This window comes from Nycticebus coucang, chromosome 9 (genome assembly GCF_027406575.1).
Source record: "Nycticebus coucang isolate mNycCou1 chromosome 9, mNycCou1.pri, whole genome shotgun sequence".
NCBI classification, from domain to species: domain Eukaryota; kingdom Metazoa; phylum Chordata; class Mammalia; order Primates; family Lorisidae; genus Nycticebus; species Nycticebus coucang.
Genome location: NC_069788.1, coordinates 7,063,628 through 7,089,790, shown reverse-complemented (window position 1 = coordinate 7,089,790; position 26,163 = coordinate 7,063,628). Strand labels below are relative to the sequence as shown.

Here is a 26,163-nt window from a genome sequence, read left to right as displayed (position 1 = left end):
CCTTCTCCCTGTAGAATCATGGCACATCCCCCTCCCAGCACATCAGAGTGTTCATGGGCCAGGAAGCTCCACCAAGCCGACTGTCCATTGTTTTTGTTGAGGATCTATTATGTAGGCATGATTGAATTGTTAGCTGCATAATTTAACTCAGTCTCAGTCATTTGCACATTTTCAGAATCATCACCTGATTTGAGTTGTATTGTATTAGAGTTGTATTTTTGGAGGTACATTCAAGCATATAGAGTTCTTTTCCCATTTTGAAACCCCTAGAAACATTCATGTCTGAGTTTTATAGTTGTTTTTATCTTCTCTTTTGCTCTCAGTTCTCACTTTTATTAATTTTCTTTAGCAGCAGTTTCTCCTCTGCCCTTCTAACCATCAGAATTAGCTCTTTAATGAGTTGAGTGAATCCAAGTGAGGACCCGGTGACCCTCCCTGCAGAGGCACACGTGCAGTCTGCCAGGAATGGGTTTAGCTGTCTTAAGATCTGGAAATTCCCAGATGCGTGACATTTGGAAGCCAGACATCCACGTAAGTGGTCTTCATTCCCAATAAGTGGAACACTTTACAAGGAGCTGTATTTCCTTACATATGAAACATGATGAATTAGTGCACAAAAAATCTTTTGAATAAAATATTTATTTTAATTTTCATGAAGCTTCTTTCCTGGAGTATTCGGAAGGTTTTTGTTGCATTATTAAATATATCATCTTAAAGTATTCGATGTCATTGTTATGTCAGATACAATACATCTGGGTTTGAATTTGAATAACGTATCATTATTCTAATTTAATTTCTAAGAAAGGAAAAATTTACCAGAGTTTCAGACTAAAACTAAGGAACAGATGTATGAAAAATGTGGTCAATTTTTGTTTTAGATATTTCTTTGGTGTTAACCAGTGCTAGTCAGCTTAATGGGGACACCATTTTTTAACAAGTGTATGTCCAAGTCCATATACTATTAATTGATCCATCTTATAAATGTGGGTGTCTTCTCAGGTTACATGGTGTTAGTTTTACATTATGCAACTAAGAAGGTAAGAATCACTTCTTCGTCCAGAGTCTTACTGCGTTTACTGACATGTAGTGCTGTGTGTTCTTACAGTGTGTGTGTGTGACATTTGGAATGTGTGTTTACTGTATATAAAGATCACATATCTTTACGTAGGTATTTAGGATGCTTCTCACCTATAACATTCATCATTCTTTTGTGGAGGGAACATTTACATCTTCCAGCTATTTTGAAATATATAATATTCATGCTATCAAACACTAGAATATATTTCTTCTATCTAACTGTATGTTTGTAACTGTTGACCAAACAACTATCTTTCATATCAAGATAGCTTCACCTCTCCCCGCCCCACCTTTGCTAGCCTCTGGTAATCATTCTGTTCTCTACCTTCATGAGATAGACATTTTAAGCTCCAGCATATGAGTGAGAACATGGCATATTTTTCTTTCTTTGCCTGGTTTATTTCACATAACATAATAACCTCTATGTTGCTACAGCTGACAGAATTGTGTGTGTGTGTGAATAGCATTCACTTTTCTCTATCCATTCATCTTTTGATGGACAGTTATATTGTTTCCAGATTTTGGCCACTGTCAATAGTGCTGCAATTAACATGGAGTGTAGGTATACCTTTGATACACTGATTTCCTTTCTTTTGCATAAATATCCGGTAGTGCTATTCCTGGATTGTATGATGGATCTATTTTTAGTTTTTTGAGAAAACTCCACAATGTTTTCTGTAATGGCTATAGTGACTTACATTTTTACCAAAGGTATATAAGATTTCTTTTTTCCCCACGTTGTCACCAGCCCTATCTTAGCTGGGGTGAGGTGGTAGCTTGTTGTGATTTTGATTTGAGTGTCACTGATGGTTAGTGATGTTGAATGTTTTTCATATAACTATTGGCCATTTATATGTCTTCTTGTAAGAAATGTCTTTTCATATCTTTTGCCCACTTGTTAGTGAGTTCATTATTTTACTGTTGACTCATTTGAGTTCCCTATATATTCTGGATATTAGTCTATTATCATACGAATAGTTTGCAAATATTTTCTTCTGTTCAACAGGTTCTCTCTTCACTTTGCAGATGGTTTCCTTTGTTGTACAGAAGCTTTTCAGTTTAATACGGCCCCCATCTGTCTGGGTTTATTATTGTTGCCTATGCTTTTGAAGTCATAGCTTTAAAATTTTTGCCCCACAAGACCAATGTCCTGAAAAATTTCTTTTGTTTTCTTCTAGCTCTATAGTTTTGGGTGTTAGTATATAATCCATTTGCATTTGATTTTTGTATATTGTGAGAGAGGGGAATTTAGTCTTATTTTTCTTATATGGATATCCCCTTTTCTGAGTATAATATATTAAAGAAGGCAACTTTTCACCGAGGTATGTTCTTGATGGGTTTGTTGATTATAAGTTGATCGTGGTCTATGTTTCTGTTTTTTATACTGATACCATGTTGTTTTGGTTACTATGTCTTTGTAACATATTTGTAGATCAAGTTATGTGATACCTCCAACTTTTTTTATTTGTTTTTTTTGTTGGCTTTTAAAAAGCTCAGGATTATTTCGGCTATTTGGGGTCATTTATAGTTTATGATTTTATATAAATTTTCGGATTTTAAAAAAAATTTCTGTGAAGAATGTTAGTTGAATGTTAGTAGACATTCCGTGTGTGTATAGATTATGTCGGGTAATAAGGTTTTTAACAACATTAATTCTTCCAGTTCATGAGCGTGGAATGTCTTTCCATTTGATGGAGTCTTCTTCAATTTCTTTCATCAATGTTTTGTAGCTTTCCTTCTGGAGATCTCCCACCTCTTGGACTAAATTTATTCCTAAGTATATAATTTTTTAGTAGCTCCTGTAAGTGACATTTTGCTTTCTTTGCTTTGGCGGGTTTTTTTGTTTGTTTTTTTTTTTGTTTGTTTGTTTTGAGACAGAGTCTCAAGCTGTCACTCTGGGTAGAGTGCTGTGGCATCACAGCTCACAACAACCTCAGACTCTTGGGCTTAAGCAATTCTCTTGCCTCAGCCTCCCAAGCATCTGGGACTATAGGTGCCCGCCACAACATCAGGCTTTTTTTTTTTGGTTGTCATTGTTATTTGGCAGGCCCAGGCTGGATTCAAACCCACCAGCTCTGGTGTGTGTGGCTGGCACTCTAGCTACTTGAGTTACAGGCACTGAGCCAACATTCTGCTTTCTTGGTTTCTTTTCCAAATAATTCATTATTAGTGTATAAAAATGCTAATGATTTTTATTTTTTATTTTTTAAATTTTTTTTATATTTTTATTTTTTCATTATTGTTTAAGGTTAATTTGAGAGTACAAAGAATTAGATTATAATGTTTGCATTTGTTAGGTACAGTCTGTCTTATATTGTGTCCTGCTAATAAGAGAGGTGCCTGTATGCCCTACCTTGTGCCCATTAAGTGGGAGCACAGCCATTCCCCTCTTACCGTCCTTCTCCCTCTTCCCTTGTTCCTCCACCCACCCCCTTGAATTTATTTGAGTTTTTCTCTTACATGGACATGTGTTAGATCCTACTGGCTTCATATTAGTATGAGTACGTTGGATTCCTGCTTCTCCATTCTTGTGATACTTGACTAAAAAGAATATTTCAGCTACATCCAGGTTAATAAAAAAGTTGTAAAGTCTCCATATTTTTATGGCTGAATAGTATTCCATGGTATACATATACCACAGCTTATTAATCCATTCCTGGGTTGGTGGATGTTTAGGTTGTTTCCACATCTTGGTGTTTGTAAATTTAGCTGCAATAAATAGTCTAGAGCAAATGTCTTTATGATAACATGATTTTTCTTCTTCTAGGTAGATGCCTAGTAATGGAATTGCAGGATCAAATGGAAGGTCTAATTTGAGTTCTTTGAGGATTCGCCATACTTCCTTCCAAAAGGCTGTATTAGTTTACAGTCCCACCAATAGTGTAAAAGAGTTCCCTTGAGACTTTGGGATGTGGGCTATTCTCACTGGGGATAGGTGATATCTCCAGATAGTTTTGATTTGCATTTCTCTGATGATCAGGGACAATGAGCATTTTTCAAATGTTTATTAGCTATTTGTCTGTCTTCATCAGAGAAGTTTCTGTTCATGTCTCTTGCCCAGTGGTAGATGCAATTGTTTTCTCTTTTTTAGTTGATTGATTTCAGCTCTCTGTAAATGCTAGTTATTAACCCTTCATCAGATTGATACCCTACAAATATCTTTTCCCATTCTGAAGATTGTCTTTTTGCTTTACTTATTCTGTCATTAATTGTAGAGAAGCTTTTCAGCTTAATTAAGTCCCATTTGTTACTTTTTCTTATTGTTGCGTTTGCCACTGAAGCTTTCCTCAAAATCTTTCCCCTGTCCAGCATCATCAAGAGTTTTTCCCACACTTTCTCCTAAGATTTTTATTATTTCATGTCATAGATTTAAATCTTTTATCCATCTTGAGTCAATTTTTGTAAGGGGTAAAAGGTGTGGGTCAAGTTTCAATCATTTCTTTTTTTATTTTGTTTTGTTTTTGAGACAGAGTCTCACTGTGTTGCCCTCAGTAGAGTGCTGTGATGTCATAGCTCACGGCAACCTCAAACTCTTGGGCTTAAGCAATTCTCTTGCCTCAGCTTCCCAAGTAGCTGAGACTACAGGCACTGGCCACAATGCCTGGCTATTTTTTTTGTTGCAGTTGTCATTGTTTAGCTGGCCTGGGCCAGGTTCAAACCCGCCAGCCTCCGTGTATGTGGCTGGCACTGTAAGCACTGTGCTATGAGCACCAAGCTCAGTTTCAGTCTTTTCCATGTGGTTATCCAGTTCTGCCAGCACCTTGTTGAAGAGGGATTCTTTTCCCACTGTATGCTTTTGTTTGTTTCATCAAAGATCAGATGGCAAGTAGAGACTGGTTTCATCTCTTGGTTTTCTGTTCTGTTCCATATGTCCATGTCTCTGTTTTTGTGCCAGTACCATGTTGTTTTAATCACTGTGGACTTGTAAAATAACCTGAAGTTGGGTAGATTGATACCTCCAACTTTTTTTTTTTGTTACTACAAATTGCTTTGGTGATACAAGGCTTTTTCTGGTTTTGTACAAAACAAAGTACTATTTTTTCCATTTCCTCAAAGTATAATGTTGGGGGAATTGCATTAAGTATAGATTGCTTTGGGTAGAATAAATATTTTAACAGTGTTGATTCTTCTCAGCCAAGAGCATGATGTGTTCTTCCATTTGTTAGTGTCTTCTGCTATTTTTTTCCTTAGGGTTTCATAATTCTCTTTGTAAAGTTCCTTTACCTCTTTTGTTATGTATATTCCTAGGTATTTCATTTTCTTTGAAGCTACTGTGAAGGAAATTGTGTCCTTAATTTGCTTCTCAATTTGACTGTTATTGGCATATACAGAGGCTACTACTGATTTGTGGACATTAATTTTATACCTTGAGACATAACTGTATTTCTTGATCACTTCCAGGAGTTTTGTGGTTGAGTCTCTGAGGTTTTCTAAGTATATTATCAGCAAAGAGGGCAAGTTTGACCTCCTCTGTCCCCATTTGGATGCTCTTTATATCCTTCTCTTGCCTGATTGCTTTGCCTAGAACTTCCAGTACTATTTTGAATAGTAGTTGTAATAGTGGACTTCCTTGTGTGGTTCCGGTTCTAAATGGAAAAGCTTTACATTTTACTTCATTCACTATGGTATTGGCTGGGGGTTTGTCATGGATTGCTTAATAAGTGTGCCACCTATGCCTATTTTCGTAATTGTTATTAGAAAAGGATGCTGGATTTTATCAAATGCTTTTTCTGTATCTACTGAGAGGATCATGTGGTCTTTGTTTTTGCTTCCATTCATATGGTGAATTACATTTATGGATTTGTGATGGATACATTTTTTAATTTGTAGCTGCAGTCTATTAACTGAAATTTGGTTATTTTGCATCAATATTCATTAGTGAAATTGGTCTGTAGTTCCCCTTTTAAGTTGGGTCCTTTCCTTTTTGGTATCAGAATAATGTTTGCTTCATAGAACATGTTGAGGAAGGTTCCTTCTCAATGTTTTGGAATAGGTTCTGCAGTATGAGTACAAGCTCTCCTTTGAAATTTTGATAGAATTCTGGTGTGAAGCTATCAGGTCTGAAAGATTTTTATTGTTTTCTCAATTTCAGTGCTTGGTACTGAAATTTCAAGGGATCTATTTCTTCCTGTTTAAGTCTAGGAAGATGTTGTGATTTCAGGTGTTGGTTGGTCCATTTCTAATACATTCTCAAATTTCTGGGTCTGGAGATTTTTGTAGTAGATAGGAATAATCTCTTATATCTCTGTGGTACCAGTTATTTCCTTCTTTTCATTTTTGATTGAGGTTATTAATGATTTTTCTTTTCTGTTTCTAGTTGATCTGGCCAATGGTGTATCATTTTTTTTTATCTTTTAGAAGAACCAACCTTTTGTTTTATTAATTTTCTGAATAATTCTTTTATTTTCAATTTCATTTATTTCTGATATAATTTTGCTTATTTCTTTTTTTCTGCTACGTTTGGGATTGGATTGCTCTTCCTCTTCCATTTCCTTGAGATGATTCATTGGGTTATTGATGTGTTCTCTTTCTGTTTTTCAGATGTATGCATCTAATGTAAAAAATTTCCCTCTTAGGACTGCTTTTGCAGTGTCCCACAGGTTTGGTACCTTTGGAAGTTAATGTTTTCCTCCTCTATTTCTTCCTTGACCCAACTGTCATTCAATATAAGATTGTTTTGTTTCTATGCCTTTGTGTGGACATGAGAATTTTGCTGAAGTTGATTTATGCCTTTTTTGCCTTGTGATCTGAAAAGATACAAGGTATAATTTCAGTTCTTTCCGTTTTTGTTGAGGCTTGATTAGTGTCCTAGGACATAATCTAGCCTTGTCCGATAGGCTGACAAGAAGAACAGATACTCCTTCACTTTGAGATGATGTGCTCTGTATACGTCTATTAAACCCATTTGTTCTAGGTTCACATTTAAGTCCTTTGTATCTTTATTTAGTTTCTGTTTAGAAGATCTGTCCACTTCTGTTAGAAGGATCTTAAGTCTCTAGATATTATGGAATGTGATATCTTAATGCTCAGACCAGTCAAGGTCTGCTTTTTAAGTCTGGGAACATTTAAGTGCATAAATATTTAGAATCAAAATGTCCTCTTGTTGTATTGTTCTCTTGACCAGTAGGAACTGACCGTCTTTGTCTTTCTTAACTGAGTTGCTTTAAATTTACTTGTATCTGAAAATAAGATTATGACTCCTCCTTTCTTCTGATTTCTATATGCCTAAAATATTGTTTTCCAACCCTTCACCCTGAAGTTCCAAGACTTCACCCTGAGTCTTGTTTTGTCCTTTAAAGCTGGGTGTGTTTCCTGGAGACACATATGGATGGCTTGTGCTTTTTTATCCAATCAGCCAGCCTGTGCCTCTTCAGTGGGGAATTCAAGCCATTAACATTTATTGAGAGAATTGATAAGTGTAGTGGAGTTTTATTCATCTTATTTTGTGAACATCCCTGCTTAGTTCTTTGTGCCATTGTGGGAGCTAGGTTTTGTCTTTTAGTTTCTGGGTGTGTAGTTTTCTGGTGGCTTATTGTGATGGTCAGTGTGGAGAATAGGTCTAAATATTTTCTGTAGAGCTGGTCTTATGGTGAATTTCCTCAATATTTGCATATCAGTAAAAAAATGTGATTTCTCTATCAATTTTAAAGCTTAGCTTAGCAGGATATAGAATTCTTAGCTGAAAATTGTTTTGTTTAGGAACGTTAAAGGTAGTTTGTCATTCTTTTCTGGTTTGAAAACTTTCATTTGAGAAGTCTGTGATCACCCTGATGGATCACCCCCCCCCCCATAGATCAATTAGCACTGACTCCTGTACTTGTAGAATTTTCTCTTTCATCTTGAGTTTGTACAGGTTCATTACAATGTGTCTTAGAGAAGCTTTGTTTGAATTGATAGGTGGAATCCTCTGTGGTAGCTACCTCATGGTCCTTTGGGGGTGGGGGTTGCTCTGTTCTGGTTTTTCACATTGCCAGGATTTTTCTGTTGTTCCCTCCTCATGAGTGTTTTCTTCTTTTCCACTTCCTCATTCAATTTTTTCCTTTCACTTTCTTCTTTAAATTACTTTGTGTCTGTGCTTAAGTGTTAAAGTGTTCTTGTGGTATAGGGCCAAAAGGAAAAGAGCAAGAAGGGAGAAGAGATAGAAAAAGAAAAAGGAAAGGGTATAAAAAAGAAAATGACAAAAAGAAGAACAAAAATAAAGAGACAGGAGTAATAGTGGTGTCCTGCAGGATGTTTTGATACATACCTGCAGTTTGTAGCCTCTAGGAGAGTGGGATGGGTAGGTCCCTCGAGTTGAGAAGCAAGGCCAATACTGTGGCACAGCAGCTCAGGCATCACAGTGAGCCTCTGTCTCATTAATGAAATGCAGGTTGACAAAGAATAAAAGAGGTCAGAAAAAAGAAAACAGAATAGTGATTAAAGTTTATGAAGAAAATTGAAAATAAAATTTTATAAGATGTAAAAAAGGGTGGGAATATATCTTAGTTGTTATTTGAGAAATGTATGTAGGAAAGATAAGAAAAGTAGAAAAATCTTTACAAAAGGAGAAAGAAAAGGACAGAAATGGAAGGGAACAGAAGAATAAAAGCAGTAGAAAACACAGCAAAAATGGAGCACTTATTACTGAAGAAAGTAAAAATGTAAAAATAAAAATACAATAAAACAAAACAGACAAAACACCTTATGGGAAAAAATTGGTGGAAAAACAAATAAAAGGAGCAGAAAAACTGTAGCCAAAATGGAGCCCTTACTATTGAAGAAAGAAACAATGAAAAATTATAAACAACAAAAAAAAAAAACTGGGTGAAAAATTGGAAAATAAAAAGCAATAAGAGAAATATATATATACATAATATATTGCCTGGACAACAGGTGATGTTCTAGGGTATGAGATGTTAATCACCGATAGGTGATGTTCTAGGGTATGAGGTGTTAATCACAATACCGATACAGTTGTATAAGATGGGGGCTGGAAGGTCCTGTCTTGCCAGGGAAATCTGGTCCCATCTTCCCGATTTCTTTGCCCTCAATCCCTACGGGGTTGGGAACCTGAAGCCCACATCAGCCTACTTAATAGACACACCTTGATCTTTCCAAACAATGTCCCTTGGCCATGCAGTGGCTTTCTCTGGAAAATATTTTTCTCTCAAGTCTCCCCATGGTGGCTGCCAAGCTCAGCAGGCGCATCAGAACCAGCCTGGCACTGGGACCCTGTGGGTTGATCCTCCCAGGCAGGAGGAACAATCACTGCCACTGAAACACTGAGGAGTCCCCTCTGCCCACCCGGTAGCTCAGTCCTGGCCCCAGGGCACCATTCAAGATCACTGTTTGCCCAAGATCTCCCAACATAATTACCACAAGAGCCCAGGTCAAAAAAAGCCTGCACGGCAGGCCTTCTCTGTCTGAAAACTGCTGCCGAACCTGCCAAACTCACAAGTACTCGCCGTCTGTGCTGATTCTCCACTGCTCCTGACCTCTTCTTTGGCTCCTGGTGTCTCCTGACACTTCCCTGTGCCCCTAGAGCAAAGTTTCTGGGAAGTACTCCCAGCCAGAGGTGGCTGGAGTCCTTTCTCCTGAGATCACCACATCTCCAAGCCCTTTTAATATCAGAAAGGCTTTAAAATATTCACCTCTAATTTAGATTTTTTAGCAGTACCCTTCTAGGCAAAATGAAATTCTCTACTAAATTAATATTGTCTGTAAAGGACTTTCTTAATAGGATAAAGTAAATAATGATGAATTTTCAGGTTCTTTATACATCTCTAGATGAACAATTAAAAAAAAGTTAAAATGTTTTCATTAATTGATCTCAATATAGTACTTGAAAAGTCCTGCTACCTTTCCTATAGGTGCAAAGTACCTTACAGATTGTGACTCTATTTTTTCACTTGGGGTAAAAACATAATAGTAACAGTGATAATAATAAGAAGAAATATAAATAATACTTATTCAAAAAATTGTGCTCCTGTGCTGTGGTTTAAATCTCATTTAATCCTTCAACCCAAAGGAGGAATTACTCTTATTATTTCCAAGTTCTAAGCGAGGACAGTGAGGTTTAGAGAGGTTAAGTAACTCCCGGATCATGTCGCTATTACATGACTGAGTTGGGATAAGCACTAAGTACGTGCGAAATTGGCGGCATTCCTTTACAAACAGCCTCACTTAGGAACATTGTTTTCTCAAAGATTTCAGCCAACAAGGGCTTCTGCACCTGTCCTTTTAGGAAGAACCAGTTTATGTTCTAGTCAGATAAATGCACATTATCCTCTGCCTTTTGTGATTCCTGTACAAACTCCTGGTCAGTTGGCAGGCCATTTTTTTGTGTACTCATTTTGCTATTACCCTGTTATATAAATTCAGCCTCAAGTAATAAATTTGTAAAAAGTAGGAAAAGTAAATTAATGAGAAAATTATTTTTAAACAAGCCTTATAAAAACAAATAATTCTTTTTTTTTTTTTTTTTTTTTTTGAAACAGAGTCTCACTTGGTCACCCTCAGTAGAGTGCAGTGGCGTCTTAGCTCACACTAACCTCAAACTCTTGGGTTCAAGTGATCCTCTTGCCTCAGCCTCCTATGTGCTGGGATTACAGGCATGAGCCACCGCACCTGGCACAAATAATTTTTTAAATTTTTCCTTTTATGTATATTCCTTTCTTGAATGTCTTTATGTATACAACTTTGTATACTAGTTGAACTATTTCTTATAGGAAACAAGGCAAAATATCATGGTCCAAAATGTTAGTAGTTTTAATAGTTTAGAACATTTTATCTAAGTGACCCTACAAATTAGACATAAGCCCCTTTGAACTAATCTCCTGGATTCAACATTGTAGGGAGATAACCGTGCCATAATCTGTATAAAGCAAAATGTAGTAATGCTCTAGAGTCTTTTATTCTTCTTTGCCCTGCACCTGGACAAAAAGATGACTCAGCAATCTGTACTGTTCACTTTCTTTGTGCTCTGGCTTATCATTCATCTCTAGGAAGTCCTGTCTTATTAAATGCACTGTGCTCTGGCCAGCACCTTGTGTTCCCTCAGTGTGGGCCCAACATGCAAGTCGTTGGGAGAGGGAATGGCTGTAACACAGCCTTGGGAAGAGATACACTTTTAAATAAATGTATGCTTCTATTACCATAATAAGCTCATAATTATATATACACACATTATATATGTACATGTGATAGATATATAATGTATTATATGTACATGCTACATGTGATATATAATATGTGTATTTACATACAAAATACAAATATGGTATATGAAACATACAATATATAAAATATATATTCTTACGTATATAATTACATATAAAATCAGTACGTTTATTTTCCCACTCTGTTCTTGAGTGCTGTTGCAAGCATGGCCAGGTAAGGTGCTGTGCTGAGATTTAGCCAACGCTGCTTGCTTTCCAGCCCCTTCTGTGCTTTCTGCTACACTTAGGAGCTGCTTAGTTGAATGGCTCACAGAGAATAAACTTCATCCCCCTAGAGTCTTTGACTGAAATCTACTGTCTCTGTTTCTTCTAAATAAAACAGGATGACATTAAAAGGCAGGAGTAGGTTTCTTGCTGAATTATCATGGTGACAACTGACCTTTCTCTTTAAAGTATTGTGTTGAATGTATGCTTTTAGACAAAACTATTTTTGGTTGTAAATTACTTATTGCTTTTGTCCAATAAAATCTGATACCTAGGATACTGAGCCAGTGGTATATTACATTCAGTGAACATTTAATTTAACATTTAAGTTATGATTTTCTATTCTGTAATGTTCTTTTTTTTTTTTGTTTTTCCTTCACCTATCTCTTTTGAAGCCATCAGGAAAACATCATGCTGTGTTTTCACCCCTTCTCCAAAAGCATACTGATTTCTGAACATGTCAGACTGTCAGACAAGTCTGCGTGCCCGTGATGGGTGCTGATTATCAGATTATTGGATTTAACATACAGTTAACGGTTTTGTATTTTACAGCATTTAAATATAAATATCCAAACCACCAGCTATACCTCAGATGTACAGTCCCTGTTGTTAATAGTTTCTGCTGCCAAGGAATATGAATTATCATGGTGACTAGTACAAAAATATTAGTATAATATAAAAATAGAAATGAAATACACATCCCTCACCTGTGCCCTTTCAAAGACTCGACTTAGTAAATCTGAGTTTGGGCAGATACCACACGTCCTCGGGTGTTATAATGTAAGTAGACAGGACAGAGTTTACATGAAAATTTATGGAAAATATCCTCTTTTTGTCACTGTAGATTTCTCTGTCTTTTCTATGTCAGAGATAGCAGAAAGCAGCACCTTTCAAAGCTAAAGAGCCACAAGAGTTTCCTCCATGCCTAGATGAAGTCTCAAAGTTCTAATTTTAAAAGACCCAAATGGAAGAAGGAGACCCCAGCATATTGCAGGAAGGTATGGTCATTCCATGTGAGTATACTGAGCTGCATGCTGTCCTCGAGAGCTGTCTGTCCATCCATGGACAACCCCCACCCTCAAGCTTACGAGACAGCTGCTCTACCTGAACGCACTGCATCTGTGTTTCCAAGCTGCAGCAGTGATGAAGGGGGGAGCAAAACATATTTTGCCTGACACAAGTGAGTTTTCCAGAAGCCCCGCCCACTTATATTCTTTGACCACAATTAGACCCAAAGAAACTCAAGAATATAAATTTTTAGCTGATCCATTGTCACCTTACAACACTAGAGTTCTGTTGATGGGGGAGAAAGAAAAAAATGGCTGAAGCACTTAGCAGTTAGCCTTGACTTCATTCTGACTAGAATAGTGATTAGACTTCATTCTGACTAGAATAGTGATTAGACTTCATTCTGACTAGAATATAATGCGAGTTATATTATAATATAACGAGGAAACTCGCATTATATGTCTTCAGCCTTAATTACAGAATATAAGCTGCAAAGTATAATTTAGCAGCATGTAAAGAAATATTAATTTCTTTACCATTTAAAAATATTTGTATACTTGGAATTTTGCAAGCCCAGTTCAGGAATAAAAAACATAAGAAATGATTTAATTCTGAAGTCATTTAAAACTGGGGATTTTCTCCCAGAAAAGTATTTCCTTTTCAGAAGATTCCCCATTATATAAGATAGGATTAGATAATGAGAAGTAGCTATGAGATTATAGAAACTTCCTCTCCATGTTCCTTCAGACTAAAAGATCTGAATAAAAAGAGAAACTGATAGTATTGTGTTATACACATGCAGCCTCCTTCTGAATTGGGGATCACTAAGTTTTCTGGCGGAGTGCTCAGGCCAAACACCTGGGTATTTCCTAGGTGGCTGTATTCCACCTGTGTTGAATGTTTTGGAACTCTAGTCCAATTTGTAAGTGAGGATGTAAAAATTACATGAAAATAGGGCAGGAGAGTATCAGCCATCATCCTAATACCATTTATTTTAGTTTTTGTTTGGCTTATGACACTAATTGAGAAAGTACATGAGCATATGATTAAGCAGAACAGGCAGCTGCCATGGTGATAAAATTTGGAAACTTTAGGAAAGACCTCCCCCACAAACATGCCGTTTTAGTCATGCTGAGAGGGAGGACTGCTAAGTCATGTAAGTTAAGTGCCTTCTGTGCCTAAAGAATGAAGTTCATTTTGAATTACTCTTCTGTGAGCTGTTAATATTTTGGAGCAAAAGAGTTTATCCATTTACCTATGAGAATTAGTATTTTAGGATAGAAGTGGAACCCAAGACAAATTCTGGTAAGAGAAAAAGGCAAAGTCAGAAACTGTAGAAAAAGGGACGTTACAGTGGGAATCCCAGCAACCTGGAAGCAGAGCGAAATGTGCCCCAAGTGGAGTTCTCAAAGTAGGTGGAAGGGACTGGGACACACTCCCTGCTGAACGTCATCTCCCTGAAACCGGCCAGGATGTTCTGGCTTGTATCAAAAAGGGAATTTTCTTTTATTCTGTGATAGTAACAAATGGAGAATTCTTTTATTGTTTAAGAAATTGTTATATTTAAAATTATGGTAAATTATAAATTAGTATTCAATAGTGGTGCTGGAAAAGTGGATATCATAGGCAGAAGAATGAAACGCCCCATCTCTTACCATGTACAAAAAACAACTCCAAATGGATTAAACATTCAAATTTAAAATCCAAAATTATAAGACTTCTAGAGGAAAACTTAGGGAAAAAACTTTTGGATATTGGTCTAGGCAAAAACTTAATGGCTAAGACCTCAAAAGCACAGACAGGAAAAGCAAAAATAAACAAATGGGAGTATATTAAATTAAAATGCTCTTGCCCAGCAAAGAAGTGAATCTACAGAGTGAAAAGAAAACCCGTTGAAGAAAATATTTGCAAACTATTCATTGGACAAGGGGCTAAAATGCTGAATATACAAGGGACTCATAATTTAACAGTAAAAAAAAAAAGATAGTCCTATTAAAACGTAAGCAAGGAATATGACAGATACTCCTTTAAAAAGACATACAAATACCAATAGGTATATGAGAAATGCTCAACATCCCTAATCATTAGTGAAATGCAAATAAAAACATGAGATATCATCTCACCCAGTTAGAATGGCAATTATTAAAAAGATATAAAAAATAAAAGATGTTGGTAAAGATGTAAAGAAAAAGGAAGTCTTAATGCTGCTGGAGGGGAGTGTAAATTGGTACAACCACTATGGAAAACATTATGGGAATTTCTCAGAAAACTAAAATTTATAACCATAAGACCCAGAAATCCCCCTGAGTATTTATCCAAAGGAAAAGAAATCTGTATATCAGAGTGACACCGGCACCTTCATGTTAATCGCAGCACTAATCACAATAGTGAAGCTATGGAATCAACCTAAGTTTTTTTCATGGATGGAAGAATGGATAACAAAAATGTGATATATAATCACAGTGGAATATTATTTGGCCATTCAAAATAATAAAATATCCTGTGATTTGTAAAAGCGTGGATGGAACTGGAGGTCATTACATTAAGTGAAATAAGCCAGGCGCAGAAAGACAGGTGCTGTTTTTTCTCCCTCATATGTGGGAGCTAAAATAACTGGCCTCGTAGAGTTAAATACAAGAATGATAGAAACCAGAGGCTGGGAAGTGTGTGTGAGTAGAAGAGAGGGATGAAGAGAGGTGGGTCAACATACAGTTAGTTTCAGGGCATATGTTTTAATGATTGATAGGGCAGTGTGATGTGACTGTAGTTAGCCACAGTCATCTATATTTTAAAGGAGCTCAAAGAGAGAATTTGAAAAGTTCCCAACATATGGAAATAAATATTCAAAGTAATGGATGTTTCAAAGACCTTGACTTAATCATTATACATCTATACGTTCAAGAAAATATCACATGTACCCCATGAACATGTATAATTTTGTATATATGAAAACATAACTTTGAAAAACAGTACTTATTTGTCTCACAAAGTCTCAGTATATTTTAAGGTAGATAATGGAATACATAGCTAATATTAGGTGTGAACCCTAAAATCATTTATAACACTCTGGTCTATAATTGTCATTATAAAGTACTATATTCCTATTGTAGTTAAAGCTTTAAAATGAATGAAACAATTTTACCTTTTTGCTATAGAATTCATATTTACATACTACCTAATTTGTGTTAAATTCTAAATAAGTATAAGGACCTATATTTATAGCAGTTGTCTAAAGCCTTCTAAAGAAGAATTATCTATTAACTTATTGAAGAATTTATACTATTTCCAGTCTTTGTGCTGTAGGCTTAAAATGTTTAAGTTTTGCTCACATGATCAGATTAAACACAGTACTTTTTTTAGTTTACAATAAAGTGTTTGAAAAGCATTTTTGAAAAATGTCACTGATTCTTCTTAAGATATGTAACCAATATGTGTTTATAGTAGTACTTTTTTATAAAATTTAATTTTTGATTTATAATTGACATAATTGTACTTATTTATGGGCTACAATGTAATATTTCTGTGAATGCATACAAAATATAGTGATCAAATCAAGATCGTTATGGTATTCTTCACTGTACACATTCATCATTTCTTTGTGATAACATTTGTAATGTCTTCTGTCTTGAAACATACAATATATGTTATAGTCACCTGCTGTGTTATAAACAAAACAACTTACTAAGGCTAAGTGTAACTTTATACCCATCCACCAACCTCTCCCAGCCCTGCCTACTCTGCCCCTCCCAGCCTCTAGGAGGCACTGTTCTACTTTCTGCTCTTGTGCACTCAGCTTGTTTAGATTCCACACATGCTTGAGCTCCTGTGGTGTTTTGTCTTTCTGCACCTGGCTTATTTCATTTAATACAGTGTGGAGAGACAACCTATGGAATGGTAGAGTATTTGCAGACTATGCACTTGACAAAATGTTAATATCTGGAATGTGTAAGGAAATAAATTCAAATGCAAAAAATAAAAAGCATTTCTCAAAAGAGGATGTATAAATGGCCACAAAATTGTGAGAAGAAATTCAACATCGTTAAACATTAGAGGAATATAAATCAAACCCACAATGTTGAGAGAAGGGACCACTTTTACATTGCTGGTCAGACTGCAAACTAATGGAGCCTTTTTGAAAGGAAGTATGGAAAACCTGCAAAGAACTCAAACTAGACCGCTCATTGCATCCTGCAATCCCATTATTGGGCATCTACCCAGAAGAAAAGAAAATCCTTTTACCATAAGAACACTTGCACTAGACTGTTTAGCTCAGGTGAATTTATAATCGCAAAAAGTGGAAACAGCCTAAATTCCCACCAACTCAGGAGTGGATTAACAAGCTGTGGTAAATGTATACCATGGAATACTATTCAGCCATTGAAAAATATGGAGATATTGCATTTTTTGTATTAACCTGGATGGAGGTGGAACACATTCTTCTTAGTAAAGCATCACAAGAAGGGAAGGGGAAAGCAGAGAGAAGAAAGGAGGGAGGGGAGTGGGAGAAGAGCAGAGAGAGGGAAGGAGGGAGGGAGGTGGGGGAAGGGGAGAGCAGTGAGAGCGAAGAAGGAAGTGGGGTGGGAAGTAACAGTGTGTAACACACCTTTTGAGGGTGGGACCCAATTATAAGAGGGATTTTACCTAACAAATGCAATCAATGTAACTTAGTTCTTTGTACCCTCAATGAATCCCCAACAATTAAAATAACAATAAATAGTTATTAAAAAAAAAACTTCAAACCCACATGAGGTATCACCTTACCCAGTTAGAATGACTGTTAATGAAAAGACAAAAAAATAAATGCTGGCGAGGATGCAGAGTCAAGAGAAGCCTTATACACTATTGGTAGGAATGCAAATTAGTACAGCCACTATGGAAAACAGTATGGGAGTTCCTCAAAAAACTGAAAATAGAAGTAGCATGCTCAAACATCCCAGTAATGGGTATATAGTCAAAGGCTATATAGTAGTACTTCTTAAGTACTACACATCCCGTGAAATTCAAAACTGCAAATATATATTGAGGATCTATCATGGGCAAGAAAAACATTGTTCTAGGCACTGTAGAAACTGCAGGAACAGGAGCATGTGCAGTTTCTTCAACGTGTTTAGACTCAAAACAGGCAGTAAAATGAATATATAACTAATAAGAATATAAAGTAAACAGTTAAAATGTATAAAACCAGGGAGCCTGCGAAAGTTACTTTGTACAGGGCATCTGTGATGGGCACTGAAGGCTGTCACGGTGCTGCATTAGCGATCAATGATCGGGCGTTCTGAGTCAGTAGAGTCAGCTTGTGGATGTTAGGTATGTTCACCTGATGTTACACTTGACACCTAACCACAGGGAGCAGTTGGTAGGGGTATGAGTATAGTGCAGCTGGAGAGGTGGGGGGTTTTCCCCCACTTTAACTCTATCATTTTATTTCTATTAAATGATAGGAAAGAAAGAGAGAGAGAATATAGGTACCAAAGGAAAACCTAGCCTACAATTTCTTTAACTTTTTTAAAAACTGATAAAAACTGTGTATATTTTTTGTGCACAAAATAATGTTTTCAGAACTGTATACAGCACATACATGCACATACACATGTGGAAGGGCTAAACAACCCCATTAACACATTACATCTCATACTTACTGTTTGTGGTGAGAAGACTTGAAATCTCAAAATTAACAATCTTCAGGAATCCAGTATACTGTGATTGAACTGTATGTATACAATATATTGTTATTAACTGTATTTACCATAATGTACGGTAGGTATCTTGAATCTGTTCCTCTCGTATAACTGATAGGTCGAGGCCTTTGACAGCTCCCCAGTCTCTCATCTGCTGGCCGCTGGTAACCAACATTTCACTGTTTCTGTGAATTTGACTTTGTTAGATTCCTCATATAAGTGAGATCATGTGATGTTTGTCTCTCTGTGCCTGAATGATTTGACAAAACGTAACATTCTCCAGGTTTATCGTTCTGTCCCAAATGACGGGAGTTCCTTCTTTTTAAGGCCAAATAATATAGCCTTGTGTACATTTATCACATTTTCCTCATGCATTACCCCGTTTTATCCACTATTAGACCCACATTGATTCCCTCTCATGGCTGTTGTCAGTAATGCTGCAGTGAACATGGAGCACAGACATCTCTTTGACAAACTGATTTCCTTTAGATATGTTCCCAGTTGTGAGGTTGATGAATCATTTACTCGTTATAATTTTTCTGAGGAACCTGCACACAGTTTTCCATAATACCGCCATCAGTCTGCATTCCCAGTAGCAGTGTACAAGGATTCCATTTTCTCCACACCCTTATCCCTATCCATCTCTTGCCTATTTGATCATAGGTATTCTAACTGGTGTGAGGTCATGTCTTATGATTTTAATTTGCATTTCTCTAATAATGAGTGATGTTGAGAATTTTTAAATATACCTATTGGCCACTTGTATATCTTCTTTTGAGAAATGTTGATTCTGGTCCTTTGCCCATGATTTAATTAGGTTGTTTGTTTTTTTACTATTGAGTTGTTTGAGTTCCTTTGATAGTTTGAATATTAACCCCTTCTTTGTCAGGTGTATGGTTTGAATGTGTCTTCCATCTGCATGTTCTCTCTGTTGGGTGTTTGCTTGGCTATGCAGAGCGTTTTAGTTTTAAGTAATCCTAGTCAACTGTTTTCTGGCTTCACCTTTGGAATCACATGCAGATATCATTGCCTAGACCAGTGCATGGCATTTTCCCCCTGCTTTTTTGTTCTAGCAGTTTTAAAATTTCTAGTCTTATGTGTAGGTCTTAGCCATTGTCAGTTGGGTTTTGTATGGGATGTGAGATAAGGACCTAATTCCATTCTACATGTGAATATCCGGTTTCCCCAGCACCATTCATTGAAGAGATGATCCTTTCTCCATTTTATATTCTTAGCACCTTTGTGGAAAATCAATTAACTATAAGTGTGTGGACTTATGTATGGGTTCTCTATTCTGTTCCATTTGTCTAGATGTTTGTTTTTATTTTAGTGTCATGCTGTTTTGATTACTGTAGTTTTCTAGTAGATTTTGAAATCAAAAGTGTAATGCTTTCCACTTTATCCTTTTTATTCAAGATTTCTTTGGCTATTTGAGGTCTTTTGTAGCTCTACACAAATTTTAGGATAGCTTATTTTATTTCTGTAGAAAAAATTCATTGGAATCTTGATAGGGATTTCTACCCTGAGTACTAATATTCTCCCAACATTGATTCTTCCAGTCCATCATGAACACAAGATATCTTTTCATTTGTGTCATTAATTTATATTACCAACATTTTATTGTTTTCAGTATATAGATATTTCACCTCCCTGGTTAAATTTATTCCTGGGTATTTGGGGGGTTTTCATAGCAATCGTTTGTGGGATTCTTCTCCTGATTACTTTTTTGGTTAGTTCATTGTTAGTGTACTGATTTTTGTATATTGCTTCCGTATTCTGCAACTTACTGAATTTGTTTGTTAGTGATAACAGCTTTTTGATGGAGTCTTTATAGAGTTTTCTATGTATAAGATCATATTGTCTGGAAACAGAAACAGGTTAACTTCTTCCTTTCTGATTTGAATTTCTTTTATTTCTATCAACAACCTCAGTGGAAGTAAAAACCATTCTTCTAAGTGAAACATCACAAGAATAAAGAAAGAAACACAAGTATTGAAGACTAAATTGGAACTAATGAGTCAACATTTAAGTGTACATATAGAAGTACATCTCACTGAAACCAAGCTGGGGGGTGGCAGGAGGGTGGGCTAGATTCCCACCTGGGAGGCACACTACTTGGGTAAAGGGCACATATAACGTCCACTCAGTCTGTACAAAAGCAATGTAAACAAAACATGTATATTCCCTAATATTCTGAAATTAAAAAATAAAAAATGCAAAGCCAAAGATAAGACACATTAAAAAATGTATTTCTTAAGTAATGACTTCAAAGTCAAAATTACCTCTTAATCCACAGGCTGAAGAATGAATGGTATGTTGGCAGGCATGGAAACAGCATCAATCTCTTTTTAATCATCTCCATCTGAGCTCTTGGGTCATCAGGTACATTGTTAATGAGCAGTAATCTTTTCAAAGGAATGTTTTTTTTGGGGGGGGGCAGTTGTTTGTTTCTGAGCAATATATCTCAACAGTAGGTTTTAAATATTCAGGAAAAAGTAATGTAAACACATATGCTTACGGTCAGGCTTCGTTGTTGCATTGCTAGAACATGGGCAGAGGAGATTTTACATAATATAATATTTGGAATAGTAAATGAGCATCCGCTGCAAGTTAAAGTCACCGGCTGCACCTGCCCCAGCAAGAGGGTCAGCCTATGCTTTGAAGCTTACATACCAGGCATTGGCGTCTTCCCCATAGTTATGAAGGTACTTAATGACATCTTTCTCCAATAAGAGGTTTCTCTGTCTTCATTGAAAAAGCGACTCCATGTAGCCTCTTGTATCCATTATCTTAGCTAGATCTTGTAGATGTTCCACCTCAGTGCTGGGTGCTTCACCTCATACTTCTCTATGTTGTGAAAATAGCTTCTTCAGACTTTTCTTCTGCAACCTCTTCACCTCTCTTAGCCTTCAGAAAGTTGGGGAGAGTTAGGGCCTTGTTCTGGATTAGCTTTTGACTTAGGGAATGTTGTGGCTGGTTTCATCTTCTATGTAGACCAATAAAACTGTCACCATATGAGGCTGTTCTGCTATCTTATCATTTATGTGTTCACTCACTAGAGTAGCACTTTTGATTTCCCTCGAACTTCCCTTTTCTTTTACCACCTGGCTAATTATCTGGCTCAAGAGGTCTCCCTTTTAGCCCATGTCAGCTTTTGACATGCCTTCCTCACTAAGGTTCTTCATTTTTAGCTTTTGATTAAAACAAAAGACATTTGACTCTTACTTTCACCTGAATACTTAGAGGCCATTGTAGAGTTATTAATTGGCCTAATTTCAATATTGTTTTGTCTCAAGAAATAGGGAGGGAAGGAGGCCAGAAGGGACGGAGAGAGACAGTGGCCGATGAGTGGAACTGTCTGATTCAAACCACATTTATAGAAAGTTGCTGTCTTGTGTGAGCATGGTTTGTGTTGCAACATAAAAAATTATAACAGTAACATTAAAAGTGAACACAAATCACCATAAAAAATATAATAATTCTGAGGATCCATAGTACGTGATACAGAGACAAAGTTGGGGAAAGGGCACTCACAGACTAGTTTTATGAAGGGGGGCTACCAACCTTCAATTCATAACAATGGCAACATCTGAGAAGCATAATAAAGCAAAGCACAAGAGCAGACTATACCCTGTATACTGGTCGATGTTTATTTGGCACAGGAAGAGCAAGCTCACCTCTGTCTACTGGACGGTGTTTACTGGGCACAGCAAGAGCAGGCTCACCTCTGTCTACTGGACAATGTTTAGTGGACACAGCAAGAGCAGGCTCACCTCTGTCTACTGGACGATGTTTAGTGGACACAGCAAGAGCAGGCTCACCTCTGTCTACTGGACGATGTTTAGTGGACACAGCAAGAGCAGGCTCACCTCTGTCTACTGGACGGTGTTTCCTGGGCACAGCAAGAGCAGGCTCACCTCTGTCTACTGGACGATGTTTAGTGGACACAGCAAGAGCAGGCTCACCTCTGTCTACTGGACGATGTTTAGTGGACACAGCAAGAGCAGGCTCACCTCTGTCTACTGGACGGTGTTTCCTGGGCACAGCAAGAGCAGGCTCACCTCTGTCTACTGGACGATGTTTAGTGGACACAGCAAGAGCAGGCTCACCTCTGTCTACTGGATGGTGTTTCCTGGGCACAGCAAGAGCAGGCTCACCTCTGTCTACTGGACGGTGTTTCCTGGGCACAGCAAGAGCAGGCTCACCTCTGTCTACTGGACGGTGTTTACTGGGCACAGCAAGAGCAGGCTCACCTCTGTCCACTGGACGGTGTTTCCTGGGCACAGCAAGAGCAGGCTCACCTCTGTCTACTGGACGGTGTTTACTGGGCACAGCAAGAGCAGGCTCACCTCTGTCTACTGGACGATGTTTAGTGGACACAGCAAGAGCAGGCTCACCTCTGTCTACTGGACGGTGTTTCCTGGGCACAGCAAGAGCAGGCTCACCTCTGTCTACTGGATGGTGTTTACTGGGCACAGCAAGAGCAGGCTCACCTCTGTCCACTGGACGGTGTTTCCTGGGCACAGCAAGAGCAGGCTCACCTCTGTCTACTGGACGGTGTTTACTGGGCACAGCAAGAGCAGGCTCACCTCTGTCTACTGGACGGTGTTTAGTGGACACAGCAAGAGCAGGCTCACCTCTGTCTACTGGACGGTGTTTCCTGGGCACAGCAAGAGCAGGCTCACCTCTGTCTACTGGACGGTGCTTACTGGGCACAGCAAGAGCAGGCTCACCTCTGTCTCCTGGACGATGTTTAGTGGGCACAGCAAGAGCAGGCTCACCTCCGTCTACTGGACAGTGTTTATTAGGCTGCCTTTCTAAATAATGTCTTTCTCTGCACTCAAAGAAATGTTTTCTTTTATGACTTACTACACTAGATAAATTTGATAAATGTTTCTTACCCATATCTTTCTTCTTTTTTTTCCCCTCATGGTAATATGGTAATACTTTTTTAATGAACTTGAGGAAAATGTATAAGAAAAAAAGAAACCTGGTAAGGGTCTGGAGAATGGAGTTCTCGTTACCCTGCTTCCTGGAGGATCTGTTTCCTTGCCTGTACAACAGTGATAGATGTTCTGCTTTCCTCATAGTATTTCCACACGTTTCTTAATTACTAAGCTGTTTTCAGGCAGATTCTCTGTTCTCACGCGTTATGCTTCCCTTTGTCTACCTTTTAGGCCATTCTTTGAGCTGTTTCACATTCAGCCACATATGCCAAATGACAGGTTCCATTGGGCACATCTTCTCATGACCATGTATCTGATTTAGTAATCCTCCCCACCCCCCGACTTGTCAGGAATAATTAGGGTAAGATCACATTGGTCACTTACGGATCATAACTCTACCTGCTCTGGGACAGTTTTATATCCAAACATGTTTCTACAATCCTGCCCCCAAATATTCTTAACATTATCATTAGCAAAATCATTATTCATTGGATACCTTAGGCGAAATACTGAATTCAACAGTCAACCTTAGTATATGTAATACTCTTTGCCAAGTGTTGTCACATTCATCTTAGCAAAAAAATATAGCAAGAGTGCAGAAAAATGATTAGGAGTTTTTTTAATCAACCATCAAGATTGTAAAGTTTTTGAAAAAAGGAAATATTATTTGTTCTATACCAGTGGCTTTCAACCTTCCTAATGCCAGCCCTTTAATACAGTTCTTTTGGGTCGCCACCCACAGGTTGAGAATCACTGTTCTATACATATCCACAAATCAAAAGGACAGAAAGACAAAAAATATTAAGTAAATCAAATCTTTTCATTTTGTAAGAAAATTTAATCACTTTATTTGACATTTTTCTGAGCTAATTTCCATCCAGTGTTTTTTTAAAGGAATCTGTTGCTTCTTTGCAGGAACCAGCCAGCTACGATGTGACACGCTATGAAAATACTTTCTACCTGTTCAGGGTCCTGGAGCAGCTTCTTCAAAAGGAAACCACGGAAGGCGACATTGTAGGTCTAAGAAATGATGACCAAGAAATCAAGACGTTTCTTCAGAAGCACGATGAAAGGGTCTGCCAACTTTCCGATGCGTTTCCTCTGTTTACTTTTTATTTATGGAGACTAGGCATTCTGTTGAACTCAGAAGGGGCAGAAACTGTTCAAAACTAATACAGCTCCTTCGCAATTGACCAAATACTGGAAGTGTTCTAAATTGAATACATGAAGATCTTGTGTTTAAAAGATTTTTGAAAGTATTTTAAATGAGCATTTTAATTGGTCTCTAAACATAATCATTAATACAATTTAATCTTAAATTGTGTATAAAATATTATGTCATATTTCTATATAAAAATCAGGCAGTTTTGGTTAAGAATGCCCTCCTGTTCCCATGTATGTCACTCAATATAATCTAGCTCTATTATTCTTGAAAATGAACCATTAATTGTCTCAGAAAAGATATTTAAATTGCGAAAGATTTCCAAGTGATATGCGAAGTGAATCTTAAAGTTTTGTTGCATTGTCAGCACACATATTGAAAATAAGTGCTTATAAATAAAAATTTTGAAACTTTTTTCTTACATAATTGCACTTATATCATTGTCATCTTATAGGGGACTTGTATAAAAGGACAAAAATTTTTAACATTTGCAAACCTAATGGCCTTTAACTTCATACAAGGAATACATTGATCAAGTCCTTCTAAAAATACTAATTAGTTGTTTTAATATGTTCTGTGTTTTTTTCCAGCAAATTTTTGTTTTGATTCTGTTCATTAAATAATATTAATCCTATGATTGTTAAAATGTAGTTAATGCATATATAATTTAATCATTAGTGGCACTTTTACAAATTCTAATATCCATCGAGAAATAGTTAATAAAAGTATTGCTTGACTTTTCCAGTAATGCAATTTCATTTATTTAATTTTATTATTAAAATAATAACCTACAAGCTTAATAAGCATACTTTATGTACCTTCCTATTTAGCACACACAAAATGCAAATTTGATTTAGTAATTATCTGTGATAATTGTTTCAAAAGTTAATTACCATTCCTACTGCCTTTGGAATTTAAAAAACTTGATAATTCTATCTGTAGTGTCTCTAAAATTATATTATCAGCCATCATTAATTTTGGAGTTATTTCTATCTTGAAGAGATAAAGCCTTTTTGATAAATGTGAAACTCAACATACATCAGTCAGCTGTTGCTGTGTAACAAATAACCATAAAATCACAATAGCATACAGAAATAAATACTTATTTCTCAGATATCTGCCAGTCACCTGAGAATCACTTGATCTGGACTGGCCTGGGCTGTGCTGGAAATCTCTGCTCAGTTGCAGATCATACCAGACTAAGCTCTGTGTTACAGATAGGCTTTAGTCTCTTCCACATGTGCTTATTCTGGGACCCACATTGAGCAGGAAGCAGCTACTCAGGGGAAGCTCTTCCTACGGTGATGGCAGTTGAACCAGTGAAAGGCTAGTCTGAGAAATATCACACTGTCACTTCTGCCCACATGCATCAGCCAAAGTACATCAAATGATGGAGCCTAAAGAACGGGGACACAGAAGTACACTTCCACACTTCAACTGGAGCTGGAGAACTTGCCAGGTTTATGTGGCAGAGGGCATGGATGCAGGGAAAAACTGGGGCTGGTAATTTACCTTTGAACACAGGATATTCCAGATCTGGAGTAGGAAGCATTTTTCTAATGTTTGACTTCTGTAAACACATCTAAAGTTTTGTATATGAGGACATTACACAAAATCCACTTCCCATGACACTTCGTCTTCGCAATTGTGTAATTATTTAAACTTGGTTGGTGAATATGCAAACATGACCAATAGCTCTTTTCCCACAGAAGCCCGCCAACATAATGATTGCCCAAAATGCTTTTGTAACTGCAACAAATTTCTTAATTCCAGTAGTCTTCAAGTCCTCAAGGTCTGAAAATTAACCTAGGAAATTTATTTATCATAGAAGATGACACAGATGTTAGGATCATTGTTAGTGCACAAATGGA

General features: G+C 37.0%; 1 protein-coding gene across 1 annotated transcript in view; it reads left to right on the top strand.

Moving 5' to 3' along the window:
* The window catches only part of MEI4 (meiotic double-stranded break formation protein 4), a 140,516-nt gene extending 116,213 nt beyond the window's left edge, over positions 1 to 24,303 (top strand). The window contains exon 4 of the mRNA XM_053603575.1: positions 24,046 to 24,303. Within this exon, the coding sequence (XP_053459550.1) occupies positions 24,046 to 24,303 (258 nt within the window). The remainder of the gene's footprint in view (positions 1 to 24,045) is intronic.
* The last annotated feature ends 1,860 nt before the right edge of the window (positions 24,304 to 26,163 follow it).